At 40.9% G+C, this 26,745-nt stretch overlaps 1 protein-coding gene across 6 annotated transcripts in view; it reads left to right on the top strand.

Moving 5' to 3' along the window:
• Window positions 1-26,745, top strand: part of LOC127418250 (protocadherin-1-like) — a 221,611-nt gene that overhangs the window by 181,488 nt on the left and 13,378 nt on the right. The window contains exons 5-6 of one of the 6 annotated variants that reach the window (XR_007893394.1): window positions 7,215-7,786; window positions 7,900-8,734. The exons of 3 other annotated variants lie outside the window; for them this stretch is intronic. Coding sequence is in view for 1 of the 3 variants with exons in the window: in XM_051658725.1 (XP_051514685.1) it covers window positions 7,215-7,270 (56 nt within the window). In the remaining 2 variants the exon portion in view is untranslated. Of the gene's footprint in view, window positions 1-7,214; window positions 8,735-26,745 lie in introns of those variants that run through there. 2 more of the 6 variants (XR_007893395.1, XM_051658725.1) reach the window with 2 other exon arrangements.

Raw genomic sequence — 26,745 nt, 5'->3', positions numbered from 1 at the left:
AGGGTCACCAGGCCCCTCTGTGATTACAGTGCAAGCTGAGCAATCCAGTACCCGAGCCCCTCAGTGCATACAGTGCAAGCTGACCACTAGGATCCCAAGCCCCTCTGTGCATACAGTGCAAGCTGACCACTAGGATACCAGGCCCCTCTGTACGTACATTGCAAGCTGATCAGTCTGGTCCCCGAGCCACTCTGTGCATACAACGCAAGCTGACCACTTGGTTTCCCAGGCCCCTCTGTGCACACTGCGAAGCTGACCACTGGGGTCACCTGTCCCCTATGTGAACACAGTGCAAGCTGGATCCCAGGCCTCTCTGCGCGTACAGTGCAAGCTGACCAGTTGTGTCCCCAGACCCCTTTGTACATACAGTGCAAGCTGTTCAGTTGGGCCCCTCTGAGCATACAGTGGAGCTGACAACTAGCATCCCCAGGAGCATCTATGCACATAGTGCAAGCTGACCACTACGGTCCCTGGGCCCCTTTGCATGTACATTGAAAGCTGACCACTTGGGTCCCCAGGTCATTCTGCACATATAGTGCAAGCTGACCACTAGGGCCCCCCTGCCCTTTGATATGTATAGTGAAAGCTGACCGCTAGGCTCCCCAGGCACCTCTGCACATACTTCAAATTTGACCACTAGGGTCCCCGGGCCCCTCTGTGTATACAACTAAGGCAACCTGGTTCCTCAACGTGTACTAAGTGCAGTAACCCTCTGCATTTACAGCATGTGCTGACCACATGCTGTAAATTGAAAAAATTGGCCTTGCATGCTAGCTGTGACTAGCCAACGAGAAAAAGCTATACCATGACTGACAGACAGGTCACAACAACAGCTGTTGTGCCCTGTGTGGTACCAAGGGTGCCTCCACTATATCAGGCACCCTCCGTGGGTTTTTGCAGACAAGCCCAGACACACTGTCATACTCTCTCTCACTGAAACCAGGTACCCTCACTACGCCTAAATGTCCCATCCTGGGACAATGACACGCAAACACATGTAAAGTGCAACCATGCTGAGTCGTCTCGCTGTGTGGAGATATTAACAAATGGTGCTCATGCGATCGACCCTCAAAACTCCCTGGACTACCTTTAACATGTCTCTCACAGAGCCGTATACTTCACAGTATGGAAAATAATCTAATAAAAGGCGAGAAATGAAGAGTTAGCCTTGTATGGACAAAAGCTAGACCTTGGCAGTCTTTTTCCTTCTAAATGAAGTTCAGGGTTTCTTCAAATCTTTGCTTAACTGTTTAGCCACTGCCTGTCTGAACCACTTCAAGAACAAGAGAAAAAACAACATTGATTATCTCGGAGCCAACTCGAATCATAAAGCAAACAAATAGAGCTGTACTGCTATCAAGTTAAAGTACCATACTGGTACATTTCTCAGACAGTTGATTGTCTATAAACTTGCATTGGTTCATGCCTGTCTCATAAAATATGTGTTGCCATGACACTTCCGTAGTCATAAATCACAGTTAGTCATTCAGCTGTTGATATGAAATAAAGGTTTTAGAGATGTTGTACGACCAGTACCTTGTTCCCACAGTTAGACGTGGTTTTATTTACAGCTGTGTGATGAGCAGCTCTGTTATGATTGTTAGACGACGTGGATAATGGCCATAAGAAAATAGACGAATGGAGCAAGAGATAAATACAGACATCAGCAAACAACGATGCATCAGAGCAAGTATGATCACATTTCCCAGGCAGACGTCAGTGAAACATTTATCCTCCTTCTGAGAGACAGATAACAGGAGAGAGAATAGAGGGCGCCCCCTTATAAGAAATTGTCATTATTGCAATTTTGACAGACAGTTATTCGTTTTACTCTGCAACGCTTTGGCAGACATGTTAGTTTGCCAGCTATGCAACAAAGTGGATTCCAAACAGATAAAAATAGAGGGGAGGAATTTATCTGCTTTATTTTCCAGTATGCTCAAGAGATAGCGCCTGAAAATCAGCAAATCACACTGCCGTCTCTCTCTCTCTCTCTCTCTCTCTCTCTCTCTCTCTCTCTCTCAATTTATTCTCTTTCTGTCTGTTTCATGCTGTTTGGTGTGGGATTAGAGCTCTTCAGCTATGTTTAAATGGTGTTTATGCAAATAATCACTAGCCTAAGCACAATTATTTAAAGTGCTAACAACACTGAAATGCATCTCCCTCAGCCTGACTGCAGTCACACTCCCACCTACTGTGGCCATCTGGCTGTGGTGAAAGGCACTTTCTACTCTCTTTTGCTTTTTTAAACATGTGCTCTGTTGATTATCCCTGTCACCATTGTTAAAAATCAGAAGACAGTCAACTAGGGCCTCTTATTCTTGATTTTTGAGGAGTTGCTAATTGAGTTTATTTTGTTCTAATTTATAGACTAATCTCATGTATTATAAAATCCAGAGATGTAGTGGCTTTATTAGGTTCTGAAATAATCATATGCATATATCTGAATATAGACTAATCTTGTGAATTGTTTTGTATTATATTTTCTGACTGTAATATCATACCAATTGCCATACCAACTTTCCCCACTAATTTCCAAAAGAGAAAAAAATAAATAATAATAAATAGATCACAGTCAGAAGAGAGATAGATCCCAAATTTACAGCAGCTGTATCTGAAACCCCATCGCACCACTGCTGACTTTATATATACTGTTGCAGTCAAAATTATTCAACCCCCTTGACCAGCAATACATTCTGGTGATGTGAATTAAAACACATCAACTAAAACCTTAGTAAACAGTCAAAGTATGTTTTTAATACACATTTGAGTGATTTTGAGAACAAAGAGTTTTTAAATTTTAAAATAAAAAATAACTAATTCTCTCCACAAATGTCATGTCAAAAAATATTCAACCCCCAAAGTCAATCATTTGTGGAGCGTCCTTTATCCTTAATAACAGCAAATAAATGTTTCAGGTAAGTGTTCTCAGGCTTCGGACACCTCTCTATTGAGCAAAAGCTTCCAGCTCATTGACATTCTTTGGTTTCTGTGCTGCCACTGCTTCCTTGAAATCCCAACAAAGGTTTGCAATGGGATTTTAATGATGGACTGAAAGGGCCATTTAAGGACATTCCATGACCTATCCTTGAACCAGATTTTGGACAACCTGGATGTATCCTTGGTTATTGTTTTGTTGGAAAGTCCAGTGATTACCGAGCTTCAATTTACACACTGAAGGCATCACATTTTTCATGCCAAAATGGCCTGATACCTGAAAGAATCCATGGTGTCAGTCACGTAGTCAGGATAGCCGTTTCCTGCAGCCGCAAAACACCCCCATAACAGGACTGACCCACCTCCATGCTTGACTGTGGGGATGGCGTCGTTCTTGTCATCACCTTGTCATCTTACTCCAGATGTACTGCTGACCCATGGGTCTAAAACTCATTTTCAGTTTAGTGTCATACATCTATAAAACCTTCTTCCAGGACTCCACAGTTCTTTCCTAATTACTTCTTGAATATTCAAGTCAACATTTCCCTTGATGAAGTTTTGCTTTCTTCCACACCCCAAGAAGGTTGCTGTTGTACCATATTTAAAAAATGTATGAATGGTGCTGCCAACTTTGTCTATTGGAAATTGAAGTGCCTTGGAAATGTACTTTTAGCCATGACCTTTCTTGTGTAATGAAATAATCTCCTCTATTAGCTTTTGAGACATATTTATGATATTTTTAATTGCATTTTTGGCATAGAAATAAATTTTTGCTTATAGGGGTTGAATAATTATGACATGGCTGTATTTAAAAAAAAAAAAAAAAAAAAAATCCTGCTATTTACAAATATTAGGTTATATATTAACACTATGACTTTGAATGTGTCACTCAACTGATATAGATGTAAAGTTTAAAAATTCTGGGTCATCAGAAAAGCTTAGTGTAGAGCCGAGGAGGGCAGGGCCGGGCTGGAATGACGCACGCCCAGTCCCCAATCAGCCTGATGGGGCACGTGAGGGATAAAGGCGGCCGGGGACGACAGTTCGAGAGAGAGAGAATTACAGGCAGCTGTACTGTGTGTGTGTTTACGGTTGTGTGTTTGTTTAAGTTGTTCATTAAACTATTATTTAAGTTGTCAAGCCCCCTTACACTGGTGCCGAAACCCGGGAAGGAGGAAGGATTCCCGTCGCAAGTTCCTTGACACTGCCTCCACCCGGGGAGTGCCGCTACCATCTGACGGGGGACGGAGTAGCCCGATCACCCAGATGCGGGGAACGGCCGCCGTCCGCGAGGCAAGTGGGGACGGGACTCCCCGACCGCCTGGAGTGAGGGAGCCGCTGCCGGGGGCGGAGGAGTGCCTTGCCGTCCCCTGGGAACGCGGAGGGGTCGAGAGAAGACCGCCGTCCGCGGGGGGGTGGAGGGAAGCGACTCCCCGACCGCCTGGAGTGGTAGGGCCACTGCCAGGGGCGGAGGAGTGTCCCCACGGGACGCCGGGAACGCGGAGGGGCGTTCTGTCTGCTGGGGGTTGGAGGTCTGACTTCGGTCCGCCCGGGGAGGAGCAGCTGCCGTCCGCCTGAGAGGGTGGAGGAGTGATCGAGGACCACGCAACGGCGCATCAGAGAAACAGTGAGTTTCTTTTTCTCTCTCTCCTCTCTCTCTCTCTCTGTCGCTCCGTGTTGGCCTTTTATGCCACTCTCCCCATGCTCACTGAAATTAGAGACAGGTGTTAGACATAATTTAGCTCAGGTGTAAGCGCCCTTACCGCTATCTCTCTCTCCGGAGAGATGCTTGACCACGCCCCCGCTGCCACACTTACCTTTTTAAATCCTTACTGTCTTGGGGGGTTGAATAATTTCGATTGCAACTGTATGTATATATATATATATATATATATATATATATATATATATATATATATATATATATATATATGTATATATATATATATATATATATATATATATATATATATATATAGATATATATAAAGATAGAGATATAAGATGGCAGGCTGCCAAATAAGATGGAAGCCTGTCATCATTGTCTGTTAAAAGGGTCCATTCTTTTTTTATTTGTTCCTGTCCTTTTTTCCTTTCTCATTGCAGCATTTTTGTTTGTATCTATCTACCTGGTTATTGTGAAGAGTCACCTCAGCTGCACAGGGTTTATACTCCAGTAACAGAAATGCTACTGTACTTTGACAATTGCTGTATAGCATATATAAATATATATATATATATAAATGTTGGGCAAGAGGGATTGAGGAAGGGAGGTGGAGAGGCGTGAGAACAGATAGGGGGCTGCTGCGACACAAACAACAATGGTACATCACATCAAGGGGTAACCTCTGCTGCAGGTGCTCATGGGAAGGTGCTAAACGGGTGCAATGGCAGGCTACAAGCCTCATTAGGCCCAGATGCTGCCTGGCACCCTCACAGGCTTAAACACACACCCTCTGACAGATGTAGAGGTGGCAGAGGTGAGGACCAGGATTAGGGGAGGGCTCTTGTCTCAGTGATTATATCTGAGAAAACAGCTTGAGCAAGGCCACTAAAAGCCCCGGTGGGTGCACCTGAAGCCATAAACCATTGACTGTGTGTATATTTGTGCATGTGGGCCCATAAAAAATATCTTGAATCCATTATAATAGAGTTTAATAGAGTCATGGTGCCCTTGTGGGAGATTCAGGTTTGAATCCAGTCTGATCCCATTCCTTTCTCCATCCTTTCCTGTCACTTTTTCACTTTTGCTATCAATATAATGGCAAGTTTAGGCTGGGCTATCTGTTTGCCAACCAATTGAGGACAGGCGGCATGAAAACTGTCATTATTTTGTTCAAGAAATCACACACTTACCCTTTAAGTCAGCCTAAATAAAGCACACCCTTTCAATGAAAATGACTTTGCACAGTTGCATAATTTCCTCACTTTACACTTGCACATCAAAAACGATTGGTTAGCAGCAGGCAGCCTTGAATACAAAGTCAGTGCGTCGCCTTTAATGCACTGATAGAAAGTCTGTGTCTGTATTAGCGACACATGGTATCCGTAAGGCTTGCACACTGGTCTCTGGACAGTTTGCAGCAGCTGGTGTTTGTGTCAGCGAGGTACAGTGAAGCAGTGGCTGAAGCAGTTACTGTGCAGTGCTTCATTGCCTACTGATGAGATGAAATGTGAGTAGCATTTCTCCTGCTGATCTGCACCCGGTAGGCAAGCTGTGCCTACTGTGTGAGGAGTCTGTGTCCTAACATTGTGAGGGACCTCTGGATCAGTCGTTGGCTATAAAAGCAGTGAGGACTAGCAGAGATTGTAATGGAAAAATATTGGAGTTGCTCTTCCTCTATTTTGTGTAACAACACGTGCATCACGACATGACGCAGCATCATATCTTTTTTTTTTTCCACTTTTTTTTTTTTATTTATTTTTTTATGTTTGTGCTAGGCTGCTATAAACATGGACAACAGCGCAGAGTGCAAACACTACTGAGAACACAGCCATCAACAATGTGCTGTCATACAAGTGTGGTGAAAGGTTTGCAGGTTTGTTCAAATCAGTCTCTGAACGAACTTTGCAAAGACACTGTACCATTTTGAAAGTTTTGGACCCACTCCGTGTGCATCACATGTAACAAATGCCATGTTATGAAACTAAAAATAAAATAAAATAAAATATAAGGTGTTAACAATAGGGAAATAAATGCATAATTAATAATAAACTCTGTTCAAACACTATAAAATAAGGTTCTATTAGTCTCATGAACTAAAAATGAACAATGTTTTTTATAGCATTTACTAATCTTGGTCAATTTTAATTTATCAAAAATAATATTGTTCATTGTTAGTTCATGTTACTTTATAATGCATTAATTAATGTTAACGTATAGGCTGATTTTTGTATAAAAATAATATAACAGTATAAGTATATGTAGAAATTTAAACGAACTAAGATTGATAAATGTAAACATAGTGTTAATTGTTATTTCATGTTAAATATTGTTTTAACGTTTACACATATAACCTTATGATTAAGTGTTACTGTTAAAATGCCATATAAACAGTAAAAGTTAGAGCTCTAATCCCACATTTTGAATGGGTAGAGCAGGTTTTTGGTCTTGCCCCCTTGCTCTTCTCACCACCTTCTATTATTTACATATATTCCCCCAAAGATATGTTTTAACAGCATTTTATTCCTTACTTTGACTTTTTCATAGAGATATTTTGCATGGAATGTATTGCGTTCCAATACGTGAGTAGTAAGTCATATCTATCCTCTTGTAGGTGCTGTAACGGGCGTTGACCAAGAGAAGGGGGCCGGCCAAAAAAGACTGCTTTAAACATTCTTCTTTTTCCAAAACGTTTTTCTCTTAAGCATACTTTTTTCCCCACTTTTTTTGCTCTGCAGAAGTAGGACAGAGCTTGCCTCTTGTCAAAGATTGCGATAACACATATCTCTTCATCTCTGAAAAATATTAAACTGCCTTTTTTTTTTTTTTTTTTGCACATAAACAATGAGAAAACCAAATGGACAAACTTCGAGAAGAAAAGCAGACTGAAAATGATCTTTTCAATTGGACATGGGCATCTGTTCGCTGACTTTTGTCAACCCACCCTGAGGTTTTTTTTTTTTTTTTTTTCCCGTAGCTCTTTGGGAGCGGATATCTGTCTCGTCAAAGGATACTGCAAGTATTTGAAATTGGATCTACTCTAACCAGTGGATTTGTGATAACTTCGGTTTTTGCCTCTCCTCAGCTGTGCATTTCCTCCCTTTGCTATGAACTCTTTTGTATGGATTTGCCCCCTCATTTCTGAACCCCATTGGAGTCTTACTAACAGTAATCATCCAGGTTTTGGTAGGTATGTCTTTCTTCTGTTCTTCTCCCTTCTCTCCAATATGCTCTCTTTTTATTTTCTCTCCCCTACTGCCCTCTCGTCTCTTTTCTCTTTGTCTCCCTCTCTCTGCCAGGGCCAGACTCATTCACATCCATTGAAAAATCACCTAAGAAAAATTAATTGCTCCTCTTTAATGCACTCTGACCTCTTATCAAATAGAGCGACAGTATTTTTCCTTCCATAACTCGCTCCATAAAAATTAGGGAATGTTTTATAAGAAAGAGGAAAGATTGCATTGCAGCTGAATCAAATCAACACTTTGCACTTTTCATTCTTGTCTCCCCTCCAAAAGGCTCTAAATGAAAAGATGCGAGAGTGAAAATTATGCTTAGATGAGAGCATTATCTTGACTTTGGCCTCTCCAGAAGTGTGTGCTCACAAACCAGAATGGAGCTCAGTGCCATAGAGAATCAGCCAATCGCGTTTGTTAATTAGATTGGGTGATTGTAACAACATAACAACTCCATTCCAAGCATTTCTCTCTCACTCTCTCTCTCTCTCTCTCGTTCTGAAGGCAATGGCCTCTTTGCCTCACACCAGTCAGTGACTGTGCCACAAAGTAACACAAACACCAAATACGCGTTTGCCTTTTGATGTGAATATTGTAGATATTAATGTTTCTGCATCTCTACATGCGGAACATGTATATATATCTAACTAGCCTTGAATTATATTTATCAAACCTACAGTATATAAATACTGTATATGGTACATTTACCTGACAGTATTTCCGTAATGTGAAAACATACTTTTTGATCACATATGGAATTTTACTTCTCTGTATATCTAAGAAGATGCTTACAAAAACTGTAGACTTGGAGGCTAGATTAATGTCATGAGTAATTTACTTACATTAAGCCAGTGATAGAGATTCTGTCGGCTTTGCAGACTGTCTAGCAGAAAGTGTTGTTCTTGTGAATGTACTTTGTATTCTGCCATTTTTAGTACAATAAATGGAGTTATCAACATCCCGTTGCTGTGTCTGTAGTTTTGATTATATATGAGCATTTAAACTGCATGAATGCACCTAGGGCTGTCACGATTATGAAATTTGGCTGACAATTAATTGTCAAACAAATAATTGTGATTATGACGATTAATTGTTTGCTCTAGGGCTGTGACGATTAATTGCCTCCTTAAGGGCTATCACGATTAATTGCCATGTAAATTGTCATATTTTTTAAAGTGTTTCTTTTTTTTTTTCTGCTTGTGAGCTTCGTTCACCTTAAGAAGTCATTTTTAGATATTTAACTTAAAATATATAAATCAAATAATAAAATAGGAATAAACTATGATTTCCTTTTAAGGTTTTAAAACTTATGAATGACACAAAAAATAATGTTTTAAATATCAAAATAGTTCTAAATACGTAGAATATGTCTCTTTTTGGTCAGCTTCAGTTGGTCAATTTTACATTTACACTTGTTTTTTTGAACTCATATATTTTATAATTTTTTAAATAAAAATAAAATATATTTTTTATATAAATTTTTATATAATATAATATATACAAATACCACACATTATATTTTTCATTATACAGCGCATGCATCAGAGCACTTCATGAACTCTTCAGGACAGGAGCTGGTTGACCTCCACGGTGCAGGTCAGTAACTGCGGTTAGATCAAATAACCATGATCAGACAGTTATTTAATAATCGTGACAGGCCTAAATGCAGCTGTTTTTGTACTTATCTTATGAAAAAGAAAAGCGATGACATTAGGTGGTAATAACATGGTACTTTTATATATACTATGGTTATGAATATATACTTTGGTTTCTTTTTTAATGTCACAGGAATTGAGGATTTTTTAAATATGACAACTGCAAAAGATGCTAAGAGCTGATAAAAGCATTTTAAAAATAAACTGCCTACCATAAAAAACAAACACAAGTTGTTGTCTGGATGAACACTTGAATTGTTTTTATGGTTAGCAGCCCTGTTTTGTCTTTTAACTTCTCAGTGTCTGTTGAGTCATAAAGCAGCGATCAATGATATCTTATTTTCTTTCTCACCAAGAAAAAGAACAACACTCCAGCATTTGCATACCAGTACCCAAGGTGGTCCAGGAGAAAGATGAGTGAATATGACATTTTTATTCAGCTGGAAAATCAGCAGAGCTATTGTTACAGTAAGCACTCAATCTGAATGGTATTAAAGGCCCGAAATAATATGGAGTGGATCATTTGCAGGAGTGGAGGGTGTGTGTGTGTGTTGTGCTCTGAGTGGGCATAGTAGCAGTAATCACAAAACACATCCCAGGGAAACTGCAACTCTATTTTCACATTCTAATTCTAATTCGGGCACTAACTGGAAGGGATGACAGGATGAAAGACATGTTTTTTTTGTTTTTCAACTTACACCTCACACAAACACTACAAACATGCACACACGCGCGTGCGCACACACACACACGTTCAAAGAGAGAGCAACTGAAGACATTTTAAATTGAAGGCACCACTGAATTTAATTAAATCATAACTTGCAGGCCTAATTAACACTACGATAAATAACACTGTCCACCAGAGGTACAGCTCATCCAAAGATGAAGCAAAATGGATCCAATCCAGATTTATTGCTCTTTATCTTTTTGAAGAAGTATGTATGATATATTTATCATCTTAATATATATATATATAACATAATTTCTCATACAAAAGTGTGTGTGTGCACTCTGTACTGAATGATGTCAAAGGAATAGACCTGTTGTTCTAGATAGATGTTCAATCAACCTGCACTGGAAGCAAACAAACAGAGTGGTAGACCTTGACGCTTGCCTCTAAAATCCTGTTCGACATGCCAGCTGCAGCCCTGTGGCAAAAGACCTCCAGAAATACAAACATACACAGTCAGTCGGCTGAATAAGAGGGCTTGACTGAACATTAAGTCTTTACGGCATGTGTGTGTGTTGCTGTTTGTATGTTTGTCTTAAGGGCTCTAACTAAGTGAACAGACTGTGCATGCACTTAGACAGATGGTGTGAGGCCATGTTTGGCTAAAAAGAGCCTTTACCTGTTACCATACAATCAATCAGCTCAAACACACACACACACACACACACACACATGTTGGTGCAGCTATCATTATGAGGACTCTCCATAGACTTTTATTTTATACTGTACAAACTATAGATTCTATCCCCTAAACCTAACCTTCACAAAAACTTTCTGCATTTTTAAATTTTTAATAAAACATTTAGTATGTTTTTTTTAAACGATTTAAATTATGGGGACACTAGAAATGTCCTCATAAACCACATTTATAGCATAATACCCTTGTAATTACCAGTTTGTAACCTAAAAAAAAAGGTCCTCGTAAACCACTTAAACCTGCCCACACACACACACACACACACACACACACACACAAACATACATGCAGTGTGTTTCTAACACCTCTAGCACAGATGCGTTCTAGTTTCAGCTACACAGACACGGCCACGTAATTCTCAGGTCAATATACCATTGTGCTCAAAAGTTTGCATACCCTTGGAGAATTGGTAATATATGTACCATTTTTAAAGAAAACATGAATGAGCAGGCAAAACACATTTATTTTATTTCTAATGGGATTCATATTCCATTGTAGGTTATAACAGAATGGCACAATCATAAAACAAAACATGGCAACAAAGAAAAAAATTAAATGACCCCTGTTCAAACGTCTGCATACCCTTAGTTCTTAATACTGTGTATTGCCCCCTTTAGCATCAATGACAGTGCGCAGTCTTTTGTAATAATTGTCTATGAGGCCCCAAATTTTTGCAGGTGGTATAGCTGCCCATTAGTCTTGGCAAAATGCCTCCAGGTCATGCAAAGTCTTTGGTCATCTTGCATGAACCGCATGTTTGAGATCTTCCCAGAGTGGCTCAATGATATTAAGGTCAGGAGACTGTGATGGCCACTCCAGAACCTTCACCTTTTTCTGCTGTAACCACTGGAGGGTCAACTTGGCCTTGTGCTTAGGGTCATTGTTGTGCTGAAAAGTCCAAGAGCGTCCCATGCGCAGCTTTCGTGCAGAAGAATGTAAATTGTCTGACAGTATTTTCTGATAACATGCTGCATTCATCTTGCCATCAATTTTCACAAGATTCCCCGTGCCTTTAGAGCTCACACACCCCCAAAACATCAGTGAGCCACCACCATGCTTCACAGTGGGGATGGTATTCTTTTCACTATAGGCCTTGTTGACCCCTCTCCAAACATAGCGCTTATGGTTGTGACCATAAAGCTCTATTTTGGTCTCGTCACTCCAAATTACAGTGCACCAGAAGCTATGAGGCGTGTCAAGGTGTTGTCGGGCATATTGTAACCGGGCTTTTTTGTGGCATTGGTGCCGTAAAGGCTTCTTTCTGGCAACTTGACCATGCAGCTCATTTTTGTTCAAGTATCGTCGTATTGTGCTTCTTGAAACAACCACACCGTCTTTTTCCAGAGAAGCCTGTATTTCTCCTGAGGTTACCTGTGGGTTTTTCTTTGTATCCCGAACAATTCATCTGGCAGGCGTGGCTGAAATCTTTCTTGGTCTACCTGACCTTGTCTCAGTATCAAGAGATCCCCGAATTTTCCACTTCTTAATAAGTGATTGAACAGTACTGATTGACATTTTCAAGGCTTTGGATATCTTTTCCTTTTCCATCTTTATAAAGTTCCATTACCTTGTTACGCAGGTTGACAGTCAAACTTTTGACAGTTCTTTTCTGCTCCCCATGGCTCAGTATCTAGCCTGCTCAGTGCATCCACGTGAGAGCTAACAAACTCATTGACTATTTATACACAGGCACTAATTGCACTTTAAACAGCCACAGGTGTGGGAAATTAACCTTTAATTGCCATTTAAACCTGTGTGTGTCACCTTGTGTGTCTGTAACAAGGCCAAACATTCAAGGGTATGTAAACTTTTGATCAGGGCCATTTGGGTGATTTCTGTTATCAATATGATTTAAAAAGGAGCCAAACAACTATGTGATGATAAATGCTTCATATGATCACTATCTTTAAATAAAAGACAGTTTTTTTTGCATGATCAGTCATATTTTCAAAATCAATACCAAAATTTCACAATTTCTGCCAGGGTATGCAAACTTTTGAGCACAACTGTATCCCCCGGGGTCCTCACACTTCTTTATCCCAGTACCCTGCTCGAACTGGCTAAGGACATGCCTGACTGTAAAGAGAATCCCATTAGCAAGGTCTTTAGTGTTTTGTGGCTCCGTTTTGGCCTGTCCACTCGCACTGGCACAATGCTAGGCTAGTGCTGGGCAAACATAGGGTGCTTATTATAGTGCTGCGCTTCTGTGCCAGCTTAGCCAAGCTTGACAGCGCCAGCTCACAGCATAATCCACTCTCTCCACCTCCATCCTGACTGTTTTACATATTACCTTTCATATTACCTACCACCTCTCTCACTCTGCAAAAAGCCATCCATCACACTTTGTCCCTATTCTATCCTTATAAAAAGTACTGTGGTAGTACCTTAGTATCAGATGGTAATTATGTGTTATTGTGATATATACCTGGTGTTGTTTGATTATCATATTTATATGCAATATAACATAAAGGGTACTGTAAGCAGTGGTTAAACTGGGCTGAAACAATTCTAAACACTATTCTGCCACCTTCAGACCAAAGAAAGAGTGAGAGAGAACTTGGTAATTAGCAGTTTGCTTGTCAAACCATTTTGCATGTGTATGCTCCTGTCCAGTTTTTGTTGGATCCACTAAACACATTTCGGCTCCGTTTAGCGAGTGAACTTGCTTATAGAATAACAGATTTTATTTATTTATTTTTTTAAATTGAAGTTACCATTATATACAATGAATACCATTTTATTTCCATTATGGTAGTGTCCACCAAAACAACGTGGTATTATTGTGGTTTCAGGCTGATATCACAGTGAAATCGGAAATAGTAGGTTGACATTTCTTTAGCTAAAATCGGTCTGTGCTTACAGAAATTCAAAACACAGCCCCCAGTGGCCAATGCGGTAAGTGTTGTTGGACAAATGGGTTTGTGTGAGCTCCATTTTCCAGATGTAATATTCACAGCAGGGTGCAAAAATCAAGTTGTTAAGCAAGTTGTATTCAGCTGTACAGAGGAATGCGTTTTTGTTTTTTCGTTTCCCATCATGCCCCAAGGCAAGGTAAACACACTGGAGCCGATTAAAAAATGTCTGATAGGAGATGCCGCTTGTCAGTGAGTTGGCATTATCTGGCCAATCCTAGGATACTGGAACTCTTGGAAACAACATGCCAACTTCCCATGTGATCTTGTTTGTGGTTTTCATATTGTAATTGTTATGAAGACCAAAAATCTCTTATGAGATTGGAAATCGAAATCTCCAAAACTTTTAGTCAAGATTTCAACAACATAATTCAAATCAGTAATATATTCTGACAACAATGGCACCATAAATTAAGCTTCTACAGCACAAATCATTATGTAGTAAAACCTGGGACATCCATTTCTACAACTACCACATTTAGCATTAATATTTCACTCATTCATTTTCCATCTCCACCCTTATAGCACACTCTCTCTTTCCATCTCCCTTTAAAAGGATAGTTCACCCAAAATGTTTAATCCTGTCAATACTAATTTGCATGTCATTCCAAACCCCTTATGACTTTATTTCTTACATGAAACAAAAAATTTGATGTTATGCAGAATGTTATGGACTGACAACCTCAGTAAACATTCACTTTTGTTGTGTAGAAGAAAAAAAAAGTGCAGTGTAATCAAAGATGGTCCTCATTTGTTCCATAAATGTACAGTCCCTACACAGTTGTCCACTCAGTTCTCTGATTTGCAGAGCTATCCATGAGAGAGAGAGAGGTGGAGGCAGGAATGTGAAAGGGGGTAGAGCAGATACTGTTTCTGATAAAGACGAAATGCGCTCCTCTGGTGAGGAGGCTCGTTAGCGTTAGCTGTGGCTAATCCTCTCTTATTAATGGGTTCCATTGCAGTGCTGTTATGTGAAGAGAGGATTAGCTTTTTTTGTTCTAGCCTCATGTGGGTCAGAGGGGAGACTATTACGGAGCTGCCCTGTTATAGTGCTCCGGAGTTGGCTGACACATTTGGTGGTAGTGCTTAGCATTGTTGTACAGCTGAACGTACAATGACGTCCAGGAAGTTTCAGCACACACACACATACAAACAAAAGGGCCACATTCACAAAAACGTTATTTCTTACACACCCCTAGTGCATTTGAATGAGTGTGTAGGATTTTGTGTGTGTTTTCTATGTGGGTGTGTTATCTTTGGCTGAGGTTTCTGGTGAGCCACAGGGCGAATGTGTTTCTGCCCCAGTTAGGCTGCCCTGACCTTGCATGGCCTGAGCAGGAATGAGAGTGCCACTGATACCCGTGGGCTCTTGTTATTCTAGAGCACAGAGGACATGGGCACGCGCTTGTAAAGAAAAGTGCTGCCAACACCAGTCACCAGACACATTTAAGTTCTGATCTCACGTCAGCATCATGTCTAGTTAATTCCAAAATTTCACAGAACAAATTGAATTTCAGCTGAAAATAGTACTGCTATTTGCCTAAGTGTGTTTTAACAAAGGCCTTTATTCTTTATTTATTTTTAAGCCACAGTATTTAAATCTGAAAGATCACAAATAGAAATCTGGATCTTAAAAAAATGGTCTGACTGTGTAATGGTACTTTTTAAAATAGAAAATAGCCTTATGTTTAAAGGAACTGCTCACCCAAAATGAAAACTCTCTCATCATTTACTCACCCTCAGGCCATCCCAGATGTGTATGACTTTCTTTCTTCTGCAGAACACAAATAAAGGTGTTTAGAAGAATATCTCTGCTCTGTAGGTCCATACAATGCAAGTGAATGGTGGTGACTGTAAATTATAAATGTGGTATATATGCAAAAGTTTATGTCAGCTTAATACACAAAAGTATAAGCATATCGATGGCCTCAAAGTTAATAGACATGGCCTATAAAAGGGGGTCATGGGGTCTTTACATTAAAAGACTGATACATAATTGAGAATCTGCACTATATCGAATAATTTCAGAGACTATAATGCATATCCAGTGGCTTCACGGGTGTGTTTGTGCTCGCCTTGTGATTGTTACCCTTTGAAGTCAGGGTTGGTGTATGTGTGTGTAGTGAGTGTGAGACAGTGCTAGCGGTGCTATCAGGGGACACTTTGCTCCTCTGTGGTGGCTATCTCTGTAGGTAAGTTCCTGCAGTGGGGGTGTGTGTGTGTTATGAGTGTAAGGACGTGTATCGTGGAGAGCTCTCACAGTGCGTGGTCATTCGAAGTATTGTTCTGGTTAATTAGCAGCACAGCGGTCAGATCCACACACCGGCCTTCAGAGCTCTCACACACACTTTAGCACACACAGACACACATAATCATAAGTACACGCACACACTTACAACACTGTCATGCTGACGTCCTTCAGACCTCGCATGTATTGTCTGTAAAGTTTTTGCCTGATAAAATCCTGAAAGATATATATATATATATATATATATATATATATATATATATATATATATATATATATATATATATTTTTTTTTTTTCCCATACTAAATGTTTTAGATCTTCAAACGAGATATAACATAAAACAAAGGCAACATGTGTAAACACAAAATACAGTTTTCAAATTTATAGTTTTTTATTAAATCAAAAAATTTATCCAATGCTTATATCACTCATGTGAAAAACGAACTGCCCCTTTAAACTTAATAGCTGGTTGTGTCACCTTTAGCAGCAACAACTGCAACCAAATGCTTCTGATAACTGGAGATCAGACTTTCACAACAGTAGTGGAATTTTGGCCCACTCTTCTTTGCTGTACTGCTTTATTTCAGCCACATTGGAGGGTTTTCGAGCATGAACTGCCCATTTAAAGTCCTTCCACAGTATCTCAATCAGTTTTAAGTCAGGACTTTGACTAGGCCTCTCCAGAACTTTAATTTTGCTACTTTTGAGCCATTCAGAGGTAGATGTTCTCCTATGCTCCTATCATTGCCTTGCTGTTCACAATCCAGTTGTGCTTAAGCTTCAACTTATGGACTGATGACCGGACATTCTCCTTTAGGATTTTCTGGTAAAGAGCAGAATTCATGTTTCCCTCAATTATTGCAATTCGCTCTGGCCCTGAAGCAGCAAAGCATCCCCACACCGTCACACTACCACCACCATGCTTGACTGCAGGTATGATGTTCTTTTTGAGGAATCCTGTGTTTCATTTACACCAGATGTAACGAGACCCCGATCTTCCAAACAGTTCCACTTTCGACTCATCAGTCCACAGAACATTCTCATCAAGGTGTGTTTTGGCAAAATTCAGATGAGCTTTAATGTTCTTCTGGTTAGCAGTGGTTTTTGCCTAGCCACTCTTCCATGGATAGCATTTTTGGCCAGTGACTTTCTGATAGTGGAGTCATGAACAGTGACCTTTATCGATGCAAGAGAGGCCTGTGATTACTTGGATGTTGTCCTTGATTATTATTATTTTTTATTATTATTATTATTATTATTATTATTATTATTTTAATTCTTGGATGAGTTGTCGTAGTGCTCTTAATTGAATTTTGGAAGGTCGGCCACTTTGGGAAGCTTCACTACTGTGCAAAGTTTTCTCCAGTTGGAGATAATGGCTCTCACTATGGTTCTTTGGAGTCCCAGAGCCTTTGAAATAGCTTTGTAACCCTTCCCAGACTGATGTATTTCAATCACCTTTTTCCTCATAATTTCTGGAATTTCTTTCAACCTTGGCATAGTGTGCTACTAGGTGAGACCTTTTAGCCAATTTCATGCTGATGAAAAAGTTCTATTTAGGGGTTGATTTGATTGAACAGAGCTGGCAGTAATCTGGCCTGGGTGTGTCTAGCCCATCTGAACCCCATTATGAATGCAGTTTCATAGATTTGGGGGTTTAGTAGCTTTTCACACAGGCCCAGTTGGTATTGAATACATTTTTGCTTCAATAAATAACATCATCATTTAAATGTATTTTGTGTTTACTCAGATTGCCTTTGTATATATACCGATGAGCCACAACATTAAAACCACCTGCCTAATATTGTGTAGGTCCCCCTCGTGCCTCCAAAACAGTGCCAACCCGCATGCTATTCTTCTCACCACAATTGTACAGAGCGGTTATCTGAGTTACCGTAGACTTTGTCAGTTCAAACCAGTCTGCCCATACTCTTCTGACCTCTCTCATCAATAAGGCAATTCTGAGGTGCAGATTGGTGCTGTTTTGGTGGCATGAAGGGGACCTACACAATATTAGACAGGTGATTTTAATATTGTGGCTGATCGGCGTAAATATATTGTACAAAACAAACCCACATGGGACCTGTGAAAAGCTGCATTCATATTACTCGCTGGAGTGAAGCGTCAGTGGTTCCCTGGCGTCATGTTGCGCTTTCGTCTTACCGGACAGTTGAGATTAAGGACCATTACAAGGACAGTGCCAGCACTAAAAGCAAATCAAGATGTTCTCTGCATACGTTCTTCATAGGGAGTTCAAAATGGTGCAAATCATGTGAATGCGACTTCACGATTGCTGTAACAAAGTGCACGGATAGCCACGATTCATTTGTGGAGAATGAAGGTTTAAGTGATTTGATGCTCATTGCATTGAATTCTGTACTCAACCTATGGTAACTATTTCTTTCATTTAGTCAACCTCCCACTAAGACTTTGGGTAACGTTTAATGTTCCTTGAAATGGTGCTATTTTAGTGCATTTCTATCTTTATACTGTGGAATACTTCATTTGGAAAATGTTAATAAAACATCATTGAAAAATATTGTTTCTTTTCTAAGAAGAGACTAAATGCATTTTGACAGGAAAAGAAATATATAGAGTCAAATTTAAGCACTTTCAAAAACTTTGATTGCAATTAACTATGGAAAATCAAGCGATTAATCACGATTCAATATGTTAATCGACTGATAGCACTATTACACCATATATACTTATTCACATTAATAAAAAATAAAAAAAACATTGTGAAATAATTACAATAAAATAAATAATTGTATAATTATTTATCATATTTATTACTTTTATTGTAATAATTGTATTTAAATTTTAGTTTATGATTTTTTTTCATGCCAATCTCTATTATAGTGGAATAATATATCTCAAATAACCCTGACCATTAGTGGCACATAGTAACAAGAATCATTTTGCATGTCATTCAGATGGCTCTTCTTGGTTAAGTGGGCAGCTCTTGGCCAGTTGAAGCTGCAATACTGCCCAGACATTTAGCTGAATAGTCAAAGGTCCGGCTACGTGAGGCTAAGGGAATCCTGCATAATAATGCCTTGTCCTCGACAATCAGTCAGCAAGAGCCAGAGAGCATCACACGTCATGTGTTGAGCTGAGAAATGACAGGATGTTCCCTGTCTGTCACTCACTCTACGTTGTGTCGATGTAGTGACACTAGGGGTTCGCTCTTGAGAGCCCCAATCACTTTCCATGCCGCTCTCAGCCCCGGACATACGGGTATAAAAGTTGATGGCGTGCACCACTCATTCAGATTTGTTCTTCGGAGCCAAGTGCACGTGTGTTCATCCCGTCACCTCGCTATTGCTGCTGGAATTACAGCGCGTATCAGCAGTCACCCTCGCATGGTCGAGTGTTGTGCTTCCACAGGTGTAAAAAGAGTATATTCAAAAGAGTATATTTTCTCTAAAAGAGCTCACACAAACGATTGGTATCTTTTTAAAGATGTCCTTTCGCCTTTGTGCTACTGGGTGTGGCCGTTATCTCTCCCCACCGGATGGCCACAAAATCTGCCTCGAGTGCTTGGGTCGCCAGCAGGGTGCAGCCACCTGGAGGAACCGACCAAGGCTCCCTTCCAAGGCATGTATGTTTTCTTCGTCATTAGCGGCGAAGGCTTATAATGCTGCGGGTCAGGCCACCTCTGCCCTGCACGCCATGGCCATCATGCAGATTCACCAGGCCAAGGTGCTTAAAGATCTGCATGAGGGTAGGACCGACCCAGGGCTCATGCAGGAACTGTGCACCACGACCGACCTCGCTCAACGTGCGACGAAAGTCACGGCGTGCGCCCTGGGCCGGACCATGTCCACCTTGGTGGTCCAAGAGCGACACCTGTGGCTCAACCTCGCGGAGATGCATGACACCGAGAAGGTCCGCTTTCTCTATGTGCCCATCTCCCAAGGGGGGCTCTTTGGCGACACTGTCAAGGACTTAGCCCATCAGTTTCAACGGTGAAGAAGCAGATGGAGGCCGTTAAACACATCCTGCTGCAGTGTGAATCAGGCCTCCGAAGTCCCGTGCCCTGTCTGCCTCTCGCCAAGGCCATCCTCCTGTGGCATCGGCCCCGGCTCCCCCACCATCGGAGCCTGCACGCCAGCCTCTGAGACGAAGATCCTCCCGCAGGAAGGCGGCACTGTCTGCCCATCAGCCAGCTGCCAAGAACCCCGGACGGGCAACCCAGGGATGAGGCTACTGACTCTGTCTGGCCTGACCCAGGTGAGCATATGGGCACCACTCCCGCCCCTGGGCCAGCACGAGGTGAGTGCCCTCACAACATCACCGGGTGCCTTCTGGGCCCCGGCACACAATTTGTCAGTAAAAGAGCAGTTTCCTCATTCCCTGGGTCATTCACCTATGCTCAGCCCTTCCGGCCCTCATGTTCGCGATGGCCAGGCACTGAAAGTTTTTCCAGTCAACGAGCAGGATGCGAGTATCTCGCGTTCCCTTGTTCTCCGTCGAAAGAAAGCCAGCAAACAGGTAAGTGCGGCGTTCTTGGGGCCACTCGCCTGCCCCAGCCACCGGCCACCGTTGTGGGCTCGCGGAGCAGTATGCCTCCCCTGGACGACCTTCCCGGTGGGGCGTCTGCTCTGTCTCGTCACGAACCTCCCACCCCGGTCGTGATAAAACCAATTGTCCCCCTGGTGCCATTAGTGCAGAGGCTGGGAGCCTGGTTAGCGCTTTCCAGCATGTCGCAATTGCTCATCAGGACGATCCATCTCGGCTACATGATCCAGTTCGAGTGGTGGTGGTGTAGTGGACTAAAGCACTGAACTGGTAAGTGGAAGGTTGTTGGTTCAATCCCCACAGCCACCACCATTGTGTCCTTGAGCAAGGCACTTAACTCCAGGTTGCTCCAGGGGGATTGTCCCTGTAATCAGGGCACTGTAAGTCGCTTTGGATAAAAGCGTCAGCCAAATGCATTAAAAAAAAATTTAAAAAAGACAGTTCACCAGATGGCTGCGGGGTGAGGATGCCTTGGTCCTTCGGGTGGAGGTTGCCACCCTTCTGGCAAAGGGAGCGATATAGAGTCACACAAGGGCTTTTACAGCCCTTATTTTATCGTGCCCAAGAGAGGGGGTGGGTTGCGCCCAATTCTGGATCTGCATGCCTTGAACAAAGTCTTACGCAGGCTTCCGTTCAAGATGTTGATGCAGAAGCGCATCCTGGCATCAGTACGACATCAGGATTGGTCGCGGCCATTGACCTGAAGGACGCGTACTTTCACGTATCAATCCTTCCTCGACACAGACCCGTTCTTTGGTTTGCCTTTGAGGGACGAGCATACCAGTACAAGGTCCTCCCTTTTGGTCTGTCCCTGTCTCCTCGCATCTTTACCAAAGTCACAGAGGCTGCCCTGTCTAAGGGAGAAAGGGAGTTAAGGGAGAAGGGCATTCGCATCCTCAATTATCTCGACCACTGGCTCATCCATATACAGTATATACATATATGTTTAATATTAACATGATTTGTTGACTCCAGCCAGGTCTCCTAAGCAACCAAATTGGCCCGATTGCTAGGGAGGATAGAGTTACATGGGGTAACCTCCTCGTGGTCTATAATGTTGTTCACTCTCGGTGGGGTGTGTGGTGAGTTGTGCGTGGATGCCGCAGAGAATAGCGTGAAGCCTGCACACGCGTTATGTGTCTGGGGTAACGCGATCAACAAGCCACATGATAAGATGCTCGGATTGATGGTCTCAGATGTGGAGGCAGCTGAGATTCCTTCTCCGCCACCCGGATTGAGGCGAGTCACTATGCCACCACGAGGATTTAGAGCACATTGGGAACTGGGCATTCCAAATTTTGGAGAAAAACGGGAGAAAAAATTTAAAAAAGATATATATATATATATATATATATATATATATATATATATTAACATGATTTGTTGTCGATTACCTTACATCATGTGTGTAACTAAGAGGCTGATGAGAGTAATGATTATGAGGTGTAAAGCTGGTCTTAATTATGCTTTAATCTAGTCTGCCATCTCAGACTATATTCTAATTTAGGGTTCGACCCAGAACAAAAACATACTGACACAAATATGTTGCCTCTCTCCACAACCATACAGGAGCTCCATGTCCTCCCCAGAGCTTTGAGGAAAAGAGAGAGGTATTGATTCATCACAAGATATAAAAAGAAACATTAACAGTCAAACTTGAGAGATACTTGCCCGAGGCATTATTAGATTTAGCTTGAATTAACTTTGTTTAATACAGAAAGCCATTTTACTACGTGAACATTATGTGAAATTATGGTAGATATGTTTTTTGTTTTACTTTAGGAGCTAATCACGTGCAAATCAAATGCATAACTAAGTTCTGTTTTCATGTTCAATGTGGAGAGAGAAAATGGCAAATGAAAGCAACACTGCTTTTTTGCACTTCTTTCCATTTTCTCCAATAATGATGGTAAATTTAGAATTTGGAGCATGAAATGTTACGAAAGAGGAAGAAAGCAACTGAGTGAGGGGGGAGGGGGGAAGATGATAACAAGAACAGGATAACAACAGAGACATCATACAACAATGTAGCAAACAAAGCAATTAAGTTCTGGAGAAGAAGAAAAAAGACTTGTCCCAGCGAGTGGAGGAAATGATGAAAAAGGTCAAAACTTTTCCGCATCACTGCACTCCTATAGATGGAAATGCCAGGATGGGAAGCAAACTCTTTTAAGCAACATATCCAGCTTCTTGACGACTGAGTTAACAAAACAATTGTCTGCTTCTCATTTTCCCCTTCTTCTCTCAGCACTGAACATCACTTAAGTGGTCAGAGAGTGTTTCTCAGCCTTCAGATGCTATTTGGGGGGTCAAGGGCTGAACCAAAACAATATTCCTCTAACATGTATTGTTTTCTTTCTATAAAAAAAAAATCTATTCATTACTGTATCATGGGAGCTGTCCAGACATTACTGTATGATACAGTGCAACTACAGTATGTCTTTTATGAATTATGAAATGAAAGTGAATGGTGACTGGGGCTAACATTCTGCATCATTCAAAATGAGGGTGAATAAATGATGGCAGAATTTTAATTTTTAGTTGAACTGTCTCTTTAATTCTTTATTGTTAGTTCAATTGCACCTTTTATAAAATAAAATAAAATAATAAAACATATACTTTGTTGATGTTGGCTAAATCCAAATTCCTACTGTTTATTTTAGTAAAAAACAATTGTAGTAACTATTACGCTGTATTGCAGCAAAAACTGTGCTAACAAATGAAAAAAAAAGTATTGTAAGGGCTCCTCTAAGGGGTTGCTTTGTGTATTGGGATTTTTGAGTGTTCTGCTGGTTAAGGTGAGGAGAAAGGAGGATGCTGGGTCAGCAGATCAATATAAGGTGAATGTTATGGAAACACTGCAATCTCTGCATCCCTGACCTGCTCAGATAAGAGTACCTTAGTTTCTCTGGAGGAGGGATAGATGTTGACTCCCTAGATACAGCAAAACAGTAATCCTGTGAGTGTATGTGTATGAAATTCTGCTGTGTATGTGTGCTGTGCTGCATAAAAAGGCTTGTTATGTCCAAAACCAGCATATGGTCTCTCTCAAAACAAGATGCCCAACAGCCATATGTTTTGCATGCAGGTTACACACACACACACACACACATACACACACACACACACACACACACTGATACTCCTATCATTACAAGGACTCTCCATAGACATAATGATTTTTATACTATACAAACTATATATTCTATCCCCTAAACCTAACCCTCATAGAAAATTTTTGGCATTTTTACATAAAAAAACAAAAAACAAACATTGTTTAATATGTTTTTTAAGACGTTTGAATTACAGGGACACTAGAGGTGTCCTTATAAACCACATATTATAGCATAATACACAATTACTAGTGTGTAACATAAAAAAAAATGTCATCGTAAACCACAAAAACCAACTCACACACACACACTCACACCAGCACAAACATGTCACCCTTCTGGTGATCTAATCCCTAATTCACACAACAATACCCTTCATAAGTGCACCCAAAGCTGCCTAAGCCATTTTTATTTTTTAGCAAGGGCAACAGGGCTCAGGGAATCCCTTGACATTTTGTCATTCTGAATGACCCCACCTCTGACCTCTCAGATGACCTTTCTCCTCCGAGGCTCTTGGCCGACAGAAAAAGAGACTGCATGCCAAAAACACACTCAGGAATATGACACTCACAACTAACCACACAACTCAATCTCATCTTTTCTTCTTCCATCTGTAAATGTAAGTCTCCAGTCAGTGAGGTACTGCACCGCAGCTGTATTATGTAGGAAGTATGTTGCAGTCCTATCACTATTTTGAATTAAAACTATAAACTGCCAATGGAAAGCACATTTTCAAGCATGACTAACAACACTTCAGTCTTTCTTACCTCCTTGTGTCATTGTCTCGTAATCTTGATAAGGATATTTACAGGGGATATGCTCAATCGTTTTGTTTGGTTGCAAGGAAATGTAGCTTAATGTGGGAGGACAGCCATATTTATCTCACTCTCTCCACTTTCCCTCCTTTTCCTTCATGTTATAATATGAATTGCCCCAAACCACAAATACCACTGTTCTTTTCAAAGAGAAATCAAAGGTCTCTAATGATGTCAGATAAGGGAGAATGTCTTTCCCTACACACAAAAAGTTTGTAAGTGTCTGTGTGTATGGATGTGTGCAGTTGTTTCTTCAAAATTAAAGTTGGTTGCCGTCCTCAAAAATTCAGCTCGTCTCAGTTCTCGCTCTCTCTCTCGCCTGTGGTCCTAAAAGCTTATTGAGAAAAGGAGAGAGCATAGACCTGAGGGCAGTATGCTCCAGCCATACATTTATTAACTTTTGTAGCATGATTGAAGTTTCCCTCCACTGATTTCTGGAGGGATAAGAGAGAGAAGCTCCTTCCTTTTAAGAAGATAATAATTCTCTCTCATTCTTTCCGTCTTTTGTCTGCCTCCCTCTGTTCTTCTTCATTAATAATGAAAATGATTTTGTGCAGCATGACATTTGCTCACGAGTCTGTTTCTTGTGATATCTGATTTTTGCTCAAAGATTTTTTTTTATTTCTTTATTTTTTTATTTTTTTCATCTTTTTAATCACCTTTATAAATGTTTTTGTGGGTCAATGTTCCTTTTATGTGGACTTGACTTGAGTCATCTAAATAGTGTGGTTCTGTTTTGTATACACTTTCAAACTTTATTTCTTCATGCGTAAGCAAGCAAGAAAATTATATAAAGAGTGCAGTAAAAAGACAAGAGACATGTGTGGGAGGCTGTGCTAATGGCAGACATTTCTATTAAGAGCTGTGTTCCTCTCTCTCTCTCTCTCTCTCTCTCTCTCTCTCTCTCTTCTCTCTCTCTCTCTCTCTCTCTCTCTCTCTGTCAAAAGTCATTTAGACATAAGCTATAATTACAGTTATACATTTTCTATGGTACAATGAAACTCGGAACAGAGCATGGTTCAATTAAGTATTCTTGTTACAAAAATCAAATCAGACTAATCTTACAATCCATATCACACCTCTGAAATGTGTACTAAATTCTGGTTGCACTTGTCAGTGGGCTGGTTAACTTAATTTGGTTTGTCCAATCAGACATTGACTGCAGTGGGCTGGTTTCTTGTACAGCGATTAAGTCTCTTTCTTGCCGAAAACAAGGTTTTGAGTGGTCAATCACAGAGGATTTAAGCACAAGAATGGACTCGGATTCTGTTCCACACAGTGCATACCAAACAAAAAAGCAATTCCAAGCCATTCTTGAAGCATCACTGATGTAAGTTCAGTGCAATTTGTTATGAAGTTGAGCGTCTTTACAGTCACGGTGGATGAACACTGATCAGTTTAGTTTGCTCCTTTTTCATCTATCCATTTGTCTGGAATGAGCTTACACAATACATTTTTGCTCGCTTTTCTTCTTCACAGCCAGTTGTTTGGGCCTTCAGCACAATCAAACGCTACACCCGTGCTTCATCTTCAAAGATTCAGCTTGTGCACAGACAAACTCAACTTTAAAACATTCATGAGTGGAAGATGTTATGCAGCTTACCCTAGTTGATTTAGCCACAGGCTACAGCCTTTCTCCATGTGATTATCTTCCTAAGCCAGGAGGAGATTCTATATGGCTGATGCATACGGAAACACATTGTGCCAACACTCAGAAGTTTGCGAAACAACATACACCCCCCCTTCCCTCAGCTGGCGGAATTAGGAGAGCAAATTTTGTCAGTTGGTGAGGACATTGGTTTTTGCGGATCAGGGATACGTTTCCCATACAACGACGTAACTCACTGCTTAACCACCATAGTACGATGCATCGTTAGAGAAACTAACTAGCTAATCTTGACTGTTTCCCAAAACCCTAGTAACTATGTTGCACATCCATCGTTCGAACCATGGTGGTTCAACAATGTGGAGCTGTCGTTAATGACGTTACTCAGGAGGTGGAGTAATAACTTCTGCAGAGATCAAATGGATATCAAATTATAACAGCTCATTTACATGGACAGAAAGCCATTTATTGTGAAAAAACTGCTTAAGACATGAAATAGACATTTACGTTTATATGCACTTTGTAAGTGGCTTACTCTTTACTACAGTATACAAGCGGTTCGGTCAGTAAGCAGCTCCATAGCAATGTTATTTCCCAGCGATGCTGC

The sequence above is a fragment of the Myxocyprinus asiaticus genome, chromosome 27 (assembly GCF_019703515.2).
Source record: "Myxocyprinus asiaticus isolate MX2 ecotype Aquarium Trade chromosome 27, UBuf_Myxa_2, whole genome shotgun sequence".
Lineage (NCBI taxonomy): Eukaryota > Metazoa > Chordata > Actinopteri > Cypriniformes > Catostomidae > Myxocyprinus > Myxocyprinus asiaticus.
This window is presented reverse-complemented; position numbering and strand designations above follow the sequence as displayed.